The 11,506-nt window shown below is 32.3% G+C and overlaps 1 protein-coding gene across 3 annotated transcripts; it reads left to right on the forward strand.

Moving 5' to 3' along the window:
- Nucleotides 1–3,131: 3,131 nt before the first annotated feature.
- On the forward strand, nucleotides 3,132–11,253 carry arl6 (ADP-ribosylation factor-like 6). Of its 3 annotated transcripts, XM_067405294.1 has the most exons (9): nucleotides 3,159–3,174; nucleotides 3,263–3,303; nucleotides 5,855–6,000; nucleotides 6,118–6,179; nucleotides 6,306–6,374; nucleotides 6,910–7,004; nucleotides 7,118–7,247; nucleotides 9,166–9,221; nucleotides 9,833–11,253. In XM_067405294.1, the coding sequence occupies exons 3-9, from the start codon at nucleotides 5,878–5,880 to the stop codon at nucleotides 9,856–9,858; spliced, it is 561 nt and encodes a 186-aa protein (XP_067261395.1). In that variant the 5' UTR covers nucleotides 3,159–3,174; nucleotides 3,263–3,303; nucleotides 5,855–5,877; the 3' UTR covers nucleotides 9,859–11,253. The 3 variants fall into 3 exon arrangements, with proteins under 3 accessions (XP_067261394.1, XP_067261395.1, XP_067261393.1); XM_067405293.1 differs by lacking the exon at nucleotides 3,263–3,303 and having other exon boundaries at nucleotides 3,132–3,174; XM_067405292.1 differs by having other exon boundaries at nucleotides 3,171–3,303.
- The last annotated feature ends 253 nt before the right edge of the window (nucleotides 11,254–11,506 follow it).

The following is an 11,506-nucleotide window of genomic DNA, read 5'->3' on the forward strand; positions in this document are numbered from 1 at the left end:
AGAACTTTGAATAGTATATTTGCTATTTTAATGTATTAAATTATGTGTCTTAAGAGATTTTTCTGGTTTATTCATCAAGCTTCTTCCTGAGCCTCTAAAACGAGACTGTGGATCCTGTTGAATGTCTTCAGCTATAAATGGCTATTATACATTGTTTATCACATCTGATATTTATCCTGATATTTATATGTACATGTGACTTTGTTTCTTTTTTCGTTGCCTTTTGTTTAGTTCTTTTTCTAAGCAATATGTGCAGTCTTTAGATAACCAAGAAAAGAGCCAAGGTAGGGAGTTGAGAGCTTTATCTTGCTCTGTTTAAAAAAAAAAGAAAAAAAAAAAAATGCCACACAAACCATTGACTTCCTCAGGCTGTCAGCGAGGTGGTAAAAGTCTGACCTTTCAGAAGACTGTAAGCCATTTTCTTACTCCTGTGCACCACAGTCAAATTGAACAAACTTATACAAATCCACTCAGACCGAGATTTGAGAACTGCACACATTTGTTCAGTCTGCTATGGTGTACAGTATCTATAGACACCTCTGATATTTTATCAGTTTGCCTTGCGACTATGAAACATTGAGGTAACAGGTTGCAGTAAAATGTTCTCATATAGAGAGCATGACAATATAGCACTCTGCATGTTGGCAAGTATTTTTTTCCCAACGCAGCAGGCCTACATACACACATAACTTCAATGGCAACACATTTGCAGTCTCCTTCGCTTCCACCAGACAAACAAACGCACAATACTCTATCATGTTCATTAGCTGACATACAGTATGCCCCCATTCTTTGGCTGGCTCTTTGTACCTGAACACATGTTCGGGACACTGAGGCCACTTGACAAACTTCAAGTTGCAATGTGCAAATGTCAAAAGCGCAAGAGAACAGAGTGCTTACTTCAAGCAGGGCAAGGGAAATCTCTGGGTAATCAGGTCATAATGTATTGTTCATAGTAAACTAATTGTACATTATTTTTTATAATTTATAAAGAGTACAGAGAGATAAAGGTGATATAGGTTGAATGTTTGTAAAAATAAATGATAACAGATATTTTTGTGTTTTTATGAGTCTATCACAATCAAAACATTATTAAAATATGGACTGCGGGTTTGCTTTCCGGTAGCAATTCAAAAAGATTCCGTTTGTTAACATTAGTTGACTACATTAGTTAACATGAACTAATAATGAACAGTACTTCAACAGCATTTAATAATATTAGTTCATGTTAATGTAGACATTTAATACATTTTAAAACTCAAATGTTGGAATGCACTATGAACAAACAATGAACAATAGTATTTTATTTATTAACATCAATAAAGGTTCATCAATTCTGTAAAACACATATTGCTCATTGTAAATTCAGCTAATGCATTAAATAATGTTAACAAATGAGACTATATTGTAAAGTGTTACCAGTATCACAATACAAAATCATAAAGATGCTATACAAGTTAGTTGGTAATGTGTACCAAGAAGCAAACATCTAATACAGTTTCCATTTGGACATTTAAGCCTACAAAGATTTTCTCTTTCCATTGTTGTAAATATTTGTTACGTGCCCAATCTGACAGAGCAAATGGCCCAGGTTATAACAACAGATTTTACTGTCTTCAACAGCAGCCGTTTCAAAATATCTGCTGAAACTCAATTGAGACACAAAATAATGAGTGCACTGGTTTTCAAAAACGTATTCTCTCTCTACCCCTTTCAGTTAGCCCAACTATTTTGTGGGCTGTTATAAAATAATGATATGAGATTATCATGAATAAAACGCACACCATGAAAAAAGAAATCTTTAATTTATTTATATTAATAACAATAATAATAAATATATTAATGCAAATCAAAATATTAACTTGTAATATTGTATTCCTAAATGTTTCCTGTTAAGAATGCATGGGGTAATGGGCTTCATGCAAGGGAATGCAAAATCTGATCAAATGACTACTGTACTTTTGGCAACAAGTATTGTTTCGGTATTATTATTATTTTTTTTTTAATAAACCAAACTTAACATTTTAACACAACTCTCAGAAGATTAGCCCTGTAGACTTAGAATTTTGGGGAAAAAACAAACTATATTAAAACACTTGTTTATGTTTAATTTGTCTATAATGCCCAACCGGATATACAATACAGCATAAGTATTGTAATTTTCTTTTAAAGGGATAGTTCACCCAAAAATGAAAAGTCTGTCATCATTTATGCACCCTCAGGTTGTTCCAAACCTGTATATTTTTTTTTTTTTTTTTTTTTTTTTTTTTTTTTTAATGTTGAACACAAAGGAACATATTTTGAAGAATGTGTTAAACTGAACAGTTCTGGGGCACCATTGACTTCCATAGTATTTTTTTCCCTACTATGGAAGTCAATGGTGCCCCAAAGCAGCCCGGTTACAAACTTTCTTCAAAATATGTTCAACAGAACAAATACATTTTCACAGGTTTGGAACACCTTGAGGGTGAGTAAATTATGACAGAATTTGCATTTTTTGGGTGAACTTTAAAGTCATGAACATTATGAATTTCCCTTCCATTATATTTGCTTAGGCTCATTTAAACAGCTCATATTTTATGCATCCTAAATGCAATTAAATACTATTTTCAAACTTAAACATGTTTTTCAACTCTGTCTTGAGTTACAATTGAATTGTTGGGTGCACATAGCAGACAAAAATATAAATATAGTTTATGTTCACTCTATCCTAGTTTAAAAAGTAAATTATTTTTTGTAATAGAAAACCTGGGTATTGGACAAGGGTAAAACAAAATCATAAAAGGCATTTTTAGTACAACTACTCATAGTATAGAAAGAAAAGAAAGAAAGAAAGAAAGAAAGAAAGAAAGAAAGAAAGAAAGAAAGAAAGAAAGAAAGAAAGAAAGAAAGAAAGAAAGAAAGAAAGAAAGAAAGAAAGAAAGAAAGAAAGAAAGAAAGAAAGAAAGAAAGAAAGAAAGAAAGAAAGGTCTTATATATTTTTTTAATAGAAATAACCCCCTGCTGCGTGGAAAATAAAAGTGCTAAAAGATCAAGAAACCTAGGTATATATTTAACACAAAGCTACTGTTCTGACACTGTCCATCGGATGGCGCTATTAAGTAAACATTGAGTCCAGCCAAAAAGCGTCATCGGTCTCCTAGCAGCGGCGTGTGAGAGTTTCCACGACTCCAGGTTAGTGTTTACGTCTCTCCATCTGCACTGGACATAACATCAATCAGATGAGTGAGACTTTTGTATGCGAAATTACTTTTTAACCAAGACGCAGTCAACATACGACTTGAGCCGAGCCGGAGGAGAAAAGTAAGCAGCTCTTTCCATGTAACTTACAGCCGACTGATAGAGCAGGTTAGCCAGCCAGACAGCTAGTCGTCATCCGCAGCGGATATGTAAACAATAACCTTAAATTATAAGAAAATATGTCAACCTTGTGTTGTGTTTATGTGTATTTTTTTCAGTGTTTAACGGAACAGACGTCAGAAGACAGAAATGTTTGAATTATTTTAGCATACTCGTACATGTGAAGCGCTAGCCCGTGTGCTAATGAGCTCAGAGGATTACAGGCTCTTGTCGTAGATTACGCTTTTACTCTTGTCCGTTCATGTGTTTCTGACATAACGTTACGACACTGTGAGAGATACGGATAAATACGTTAAACAGTGTCAGTTTCGCTGCTGTCATTTGACCGATTGATTGATTGATTGATTGATGAATGGATGCTTGTTTAACGCTATGTTATGCGACTGAAATGTCGTTTTCATTTAGCCTGACACAACAGGTGGTTGTTTTCTTTAGAGCCAAGATACGGGCATACAAATAACGTTACCCCGAATTTACAAATTCGAGTAATATCTCCACGTAAATAATTGGGTTCATGTACTATAGATTTTAGTGCATGTTGCTAGCTGTGTGTGTCTGCTCGCAGCTCAAGTTAATTCACTTAAATCCGATTATTAAAAAAGAAGCAAATAAGCTTATTTTCTTATCAGACCTCTGGCCCCTGAGAGCCAATACTACTCTACCATCTCCATCAAATTTGTGAACACTTTCAGATTATAACAGCCTTTATTATTAAAACAATAAATCACTGTTATTGTTAAATTGTTTACAAGTAGGTCTATACTGTATAAAAAAAAGCCATTCTTTTCATCAAATAATCGTGGGTGAATGATTTCTGAGGGATCATGAAACTGGAGTAATGATGCTGAAAATTAAGCTTTGCCATCACAGGAATAAATTACATTTTAAAATATTTTAAATAGAAAAACAGTTTTAATTTAATTTTTAAAATGAATGCTCTACAGTCTTTGTAAGCATAAAAGAATGGTAACACTTTACAATAAGGTTCATTAGTAAACTACATTAGGTAACATGAACTAATAATGAACTGCACTAATATAGCTTTTATTATGTTAATTTCAACATTTACCAATATATTATTCAAACCAAGAGTTGTATTTGTTACTATTGGTTAATGAATTGTGAACAAACTATGTATTTTTATTAACTAACAAATGTTATTAACAAATACAGTAAAAAAATGTATTGCTCATGGTTAGATCATGTTAGTTAATACATAACAAATTAATCTTATTGTAAAGTGTTAATTAATAGCATAATAGTCTCCCAGCTACATTATATATATATATATATATATATATATATATATATATATATATATATATATATATATATATATATATACACACACAGTACAGTCCAAAAGTTTGGACCCACTAAGATTTTTAATGTTTTTAAAAGAAGTTTCGTCTGCTCACCAAGGCTACATTTATTTAATTAAAAATACAGTAAAAACAGTAATATTGGGAAATATTATTACAATTTAAAATAACTGTTTTCTATTTGAATATATTTTACAAAGTAATTTATTCTCGTGATGGCAAAGCTGAATTTTCAGCATCGTTACTCCAGTCTTCAGTGTCACATGATCCTTCAGAAATCATTCTATTATGCTGATTTGCTGCTCAAGAAACATTTAATGTGTACAGTTGTACAAAATATTTGTGTACAATATTTTTTTTCAGGATTATTTGATGAATAGAAAGTTCAAAAGAACAGTGTTATCTGAAATCTAATCTTTTGTAACATTATAAATGTCTTTACTGCCACTTTTGATTGATTTAATGCATCCTTGCTGAATAAAAGTATTCATTTCTTTCATTTCTTTTCAAAAAAATAAAAATAAAAATTCTTACTGACCCCAAACGTTTGAGCGGTAGTGTATAATGCTACAGAAGCTTTGTATTTCAGATAAGTGCTTTTCTTTTGAACTTTCTATTCATCAAGGAATCCTTAAAAAAAAGTACACAACTGTTTTCAACATTGAAAATAATCATAAATGTTTATTGAGCAGAAAATCAGCATATTAGAATGATTTCTGAAGGATCATGTGACACTGAAGACTGGAGTAACGATGCTGAAAATTCAGCTTTGCATCACAGGAATAAATTACTTTGTCAAATATATTTAAATAGTACACAGTTATTTTAAATTGTAATAATATTTCCCAATATTACTGTTTTTTACTGTATTTTTAATTAAATAAATGTAGCCTTGGTGAGCAGACGAAACTTCTTTTAAAAACATTAAAAATCTTAGTGGTTCCAAACTTTTGGACTGTATATATATATATATATATATATATAATTTTTTTATTTATTTATTTATTTATTTATTTTTTCTTTCATTTGAGCAACTGAGATCTTGCCACAGCAGTTGTTGTAGACTGTGAAAAAAAAAGAGATGTTTCTGTTGTCCCAAGTGTTTATCGGCCTCTGGATGCATCTAATGAATGCATCTAATCAAGCTTGTCTTTGATGTGGTCTCTTTCCAGAAGCGCCCCATCCAACTAGGCAAATGGGGCTTTTTGACAAGCTTGCAGGGTGGCTGGGTCTGAAGAAAAAGGAAGTGAACGTGCTGTGTTTAGGTCTGGACAACAGTGGAAAAACTACCATCATCAACCAGCTAAAGCCATCCAATGTATGTTACTGTCCTGTCTGTACACCCAATGTTTTTGTATTTTCCTTTCTCTTCTTTGTTTTCTGTTTTGTGTGTGAGCTCACAGTTGTGATATAGCTTATTTTTTTACCCTTGCAGGCTCAGGCTCAAGACATTGTCCCAACCATAGGCTTCAGCATAGAAAAGTTTAGGACCTCAAGGTGAATATTTTAAAAAGCTAGCTATATATTGTGTTTGGGGTTAGTCTCTGAAAACCAGTTGTCTTTTTTTTTCTTTTTTTTTTTTTTAAATCTTACTAACACAGTAACTCCCTCCTCTCCCCAAAGTCTTTCTTTCACAGTGTTTGACATGTCAGGGCAGGGAAGATACAGAAATCTGTGGGAACACTATTACAAGTGAGTTTCTCCTATTCAAGCTTATTTTATTATATTTACTGAGCTAAAGGAGTATGGAAGCTTGTTTCTGCCATGAAATAAAAAATAAAAAAAAAGGTATTTGGGACTTTGTATCTTACAATTCTCACAATTGCAACTTATGAAGTCAGAATTGCATGATATAAAGTGAGATATAAACTCGCAATGGCGCAATGTCCAATTGTGAGGGAAAAAAGAGGGAAATGCAAGTTTATATCTCATAATTCTGACTTTATAATTTGCAATTGCATTTTATAAAATAAGAATTGTGAGATATAAACTCACAATTCTGAGAAAAAAAGTCAGTTGCAATTCTGACTTTATAGGAAGCAATTGTGAGTTTATATCTTACAATTCTGAGGGGGGAAAAAATAGAATTGTGAGATATTAGAGTCAGAATTACTTTTTAATTTTTTTATTTAGTGGTCGGAAACAAGCTTCCATAATGGAGTGCCATCGCCCACTTTGGAATCGAGCTGTGTGTGGTTTGTGTTTATCAGTGTTATGTTGTTTTCAGGGAGGGTCAGGCCATCATTTTTGTGATTGACAGTGGAGATAAACTAAGAATGGTGGTGGCAAAAGAGGAATTGGACACCCTTTTGAATCACCCTGGTATATCTTTCTTTCCTTCAGTCTGTTGCATTCATCTACATTTTAGTCCTCTTTTTCAAATCTGAATTATAAGCACCCTAATACCCATATATGTTTTTTCTGGGTGTATGCAGATATTAAGCACAGAAGAATACCTATACTTTTTTTCGCCAACAAGATGGACCTCAGGGATGCTTTGTCAGCAGTAAAGGTCTCTCAGCTCTTGTGTCTGGAAAACATTAAAGACAAGCCATGGCATATCTGGTAAAAAAACTACATTTTTTTCAGTACAAATTTTCTGCTTGCATTGAAATAATTTATAGGTCCAAAGCTCTGTTCTGACAGGATTTGTTTTCTAAACAGTATTTGAATTAGGGCTGTCAATCGATTAATCGCGTACAAAATAAAAGTTTGAGTTTGTATAATATATGTGTGAGTAATGTGTGTAATTAATATGTATATATAAATACACACAAATTAATGTATAAGAGAAATATGTTATTTATGTACAAACAATTTATTTACATATATACATAACATATATTACATATACATAAATACATATACTTTAAATATTTCTCAATGTGTTTGTATTTTTATATATACATAATAATTACACACAGAACACCCACATATATTAGGCAAACTCAAACATTTATTTTGTATGCGATTAATCGTGATTAATCGCCGTTTGACAGCCCATCTGTAGTTCAGAGGGTCCATTTGTTTGAATGGGGGTGAAATGGAAGGTCATGTGAAATAAACAAGGTTTATATAAGTGAAATGATTCTAACATTATGTATGTAATTAAGGGAACTCTTTAATTACATTACACAATTAAGGGACTCTAATCATTGATTTAATTTTCTTTGTACATTGGATGGGAAGTCAGAAGTACATAAATCACCAAGCTAATGCACCAGGCAGCACATTAAGAGATTTAGCTTTAGTTACAGTATTCAATAAATGTCAAAATAAATGAGGAAAGGTCTAGCATACCACAGTGACAAGCATTCCTATCCGGACAGAATTAGATTTCTCAGAGGAACCCTGAGCTAACCTGGATAGGCAATTTGCTTTTTAATTTTTACAAAGGTTGCATGAGGTTTTTACAGACGTGTTCAATTCAGATGGGCATAACACAATCACAAAGTACATCTGTGATCTCCTCAGGGTAAACCTGCCCCATCCGAATAGAGCTGTGTGTGTGTGTGTGTGTGTGTGTGTGTGTGCGCGCCTGTGTGCATGTTTTTGTGACATATCAGGACACAAATTTGTATAATGACATGGGTATGATATAAGTATTACAAGGAGAGGGTGACTTATGAGGACATTACCCCATGTCCCCATTTTTCAAAAGGCCTATAAATCATACAGAATGAGTTTTTGTGAGAAAGTACAAATGTTTCCTGTGATGGGTATGTTTAGGTGTAGGGTTGGTGTAGGGCGATAGAAAATACGGTTTGTAAAAACCGTTACGCCTATGAAATGCCCCCACAATTCACAAAAACAAATGTGTGTGTGCGGTCCTGGTAAAGATGGAAATATAATCGAAATCCATGTGGTGACTTTTTTGGTCCCAATAAGGAAAACGGCTTATAAATTATACTAAGTGATGTTTTTTGAAAATGTAAAAAAGTTACTATTCACTCCCATTATAAAGCTTTGAAAAACCAGGATATTTTTTAATATATCTCTGATTGTGTTTGACTAAAAGAAAATGTCATATACATCTAGGATGGCTTAAGGGTGAGTAAATTATGGGATACTTTTCATTTTTGAGTAAACTAACCCTTTAAACCCTAAAAAAAAAAAAATCATACTGACCCCTAAATTATGAATGGTATTGCGTGTATATATATATATATATATATATATATATATATATATATATATATATATTTATTTATATATATATATGAAGACTTAAGATGCAAAAACCTCTAAGTGACATCTGAAATTTTAGAAGAAAACTGAGCATTTTTATCAAGCTTGTATGTTTAGGGTCAGTAATTTCACTCTAATGGCAATGAAAAGGACTTATTAATTGCCATTAGAATGAAGCTTGATAAAAATGCTCATTTTAGAAGAAAATTTCAAATGGCACTTAGAGGCTTTTGCATCTGAAGTCTTCATATATATTATAAGTATACATAAAATTAATATTAAATTAATTTTACAGTGCTAGCGATGCAGTGAAAGGAGAAGGTCTTCAGGAGGGTGTAGACTGGCTGCAAGGTAAATACACATTCCATGGTTTGTCTGATTTTCTGTTTGTCTTTAAATTGTTTGTTTGTTCAGAGATAAGCTCAAATGCTGTTTAAGAAGGGTTTCAAAAGAACTGTGCCATTTAAAACATTCAATGCCATTTCTATTCTTGTGTTCCGTTTCATCCATAGAACAAATTGCACAGTAAGTACTGCAGTTGAAATTACCAGATGTGTTGTGATTCTTAGTTAATTGTTCAGTTACGTTTAACTGGTAGAACTCACTTTTGGGCTGTATTTATTCTTGTAGCTTTTTACATTTCATTTTGGCCTTTTGGGAGAAATTCAAAGGCAAATAATCCTTTAAAATGTATATCTCAAAGATGGAATACAGCCCAAATTGATGCTAAACTATTTCAGACCCCCTCTCCTTCTTGTTGTTTGAGGTGCATTAGAATATTCTGTCAAGTCAGTAATGATTAAATGAAGTTCACAAACGTCTGTTCTCCTCTACCCAGTTGTTCATCCCAATCAATCCAGCAATTCAGGGTCTTACCTTTATTTGAAACTTTATATATTTAACTTTATATATAAAGTTAAATCATTCTTCTGTTTTTTTTTTTTTTCCCCTCTCATTTACAGATCAAATCAGAGCGATGAAAACGTAAAACCCTCCTGAAAAATAAACAATGGCGGAGCCAGACAAAACAGATCTTCACACAATAACGGTGTCTGTGCTGACTTTAAAATCAGTTCGAGTGGTAGAGTAATAAACTGTTTGGCTTTGATTCTGGCCATGTTTGCACTAGGTTTGAACATCTGTTTCTGTTGCTCAGTGGCCGGTTGCATAAACTGCTTTGACTAGTCTTGCAAGTTAGTCATCTTTTTTTTTCTTCAAAAGTCAGTAACTTTTTTTACTCAACTTTTAATAGTCAGTTACATAATTGTGTAGATTGGTCTAATTTGAATCCAAAAAGTAGGGCTGATTATCCCCTAACTAACTGCTAGTGAGTCAGACTAGTTCTTAAGACACAATCTAAACATAGTAGCTCTACCTTTATGCAACTGGCCACTGATCGAGACTTTGATCGATCACTGTCAGTCGAGACTTTTCTTTTGAAATCTCGCCACAAACATTATTCGGACAGTTGTTTTCTTTTAAAACCTATTAGCACAACGATTGATTGGCAGGTTCCCTGTTGTACAGGATGCATAAAAACTCTTTAGAATCTACACTAAAAATGCAATGTGGCCATATGCATTTCTGACTACCTCCAAATTAGCGATCAAATCACAAAACATTTTGACCCCACTTATACCTGCATTTAGTGCTGACCACTTCTGATCACCTGAGCTATGATGTTAATATCAGGTGCAAAATGGTCTGTGACATTTCGTCTAGTATTTGGTCATTGTACCTTCTTGATGAATTTACTTTCAGAAATATTCCACAACAATAAATATACTATATACATTAAATTTGTCACAGTACAACATTTTAAACTATAAATTTTTACACTACTCCTCTTGGCTGCCAATGCTGTAGAATATTTCTGTTGAGAAACTTACTGTTTCTCAGACAGCAAAGCATAGTAGCTAATATTTTATGTATGTTTATCAATAGATAGAAATCATTCCTGAGCAGTGTTTGTCATTGCTCTGTAATGTAAAATTGGTCAAAGCTTGTTACTGTAGTAATGTAGGAATGTACTGACTATTTTGCTATGATTCACTTTTTCATGCATTCCATGCATGTTGCCTCTGAAACCGTATAAAAAGGACAGTGTTTTTTTTTTTTTTGTTTTTTTCAAAAAGTATATGACACCTCAGACCGTCACAAAGGAAACATTTCCTTATTTTCCATAAACGTTTTGTTTTAAAAGTATATGTAAAGAAATTGTTGCTGCATTTTTTTTTTTCTTGTGTTTTGTCTAGATGGTACATTTTTACCAAATTATTTATTTTCTAAACATTTGAATGATATTTAGCAATGTTTTTTCCTTGCTGTTTTTATTCATCATCAAGGGATCTTGTAATAGAATGTTTAAAGAATAAACAGAAACTCTGGGGCTTAGTCTCTGTATGAAGGGAGTCTCTCTCTGTCTATATAATCTCTCTCTCTCTCTTTCTCTATCTTTTATATTTATTATATATATATATATATATATATATATATATATATATATATATATATATATATATATATATATATATATATATATATATATATATATATATATATATATTACACACACATAGATTTGTTTTGCTATCTTAGTGAGGACATTTCATAGGCATAATGGTTTTTATACTGTA

The sequence above is a fragment of the Chanodichthys erythropterus genome, chromosome 12 (assembly GCF_024489055.1).
Source record: "Chanodichthys erythropterus isolate Z2021 chromosome 12, ASM2448905v1, whole genome shotgun sequence".
NCBI classification, from domain to species: domain Eukaryota; kingdom Metazoa; phylum Chordata; class Actinopteri; order Cypriniformes; family Xenocyprididae; genus Chanodichthys; species Chanodichthys erythropterus.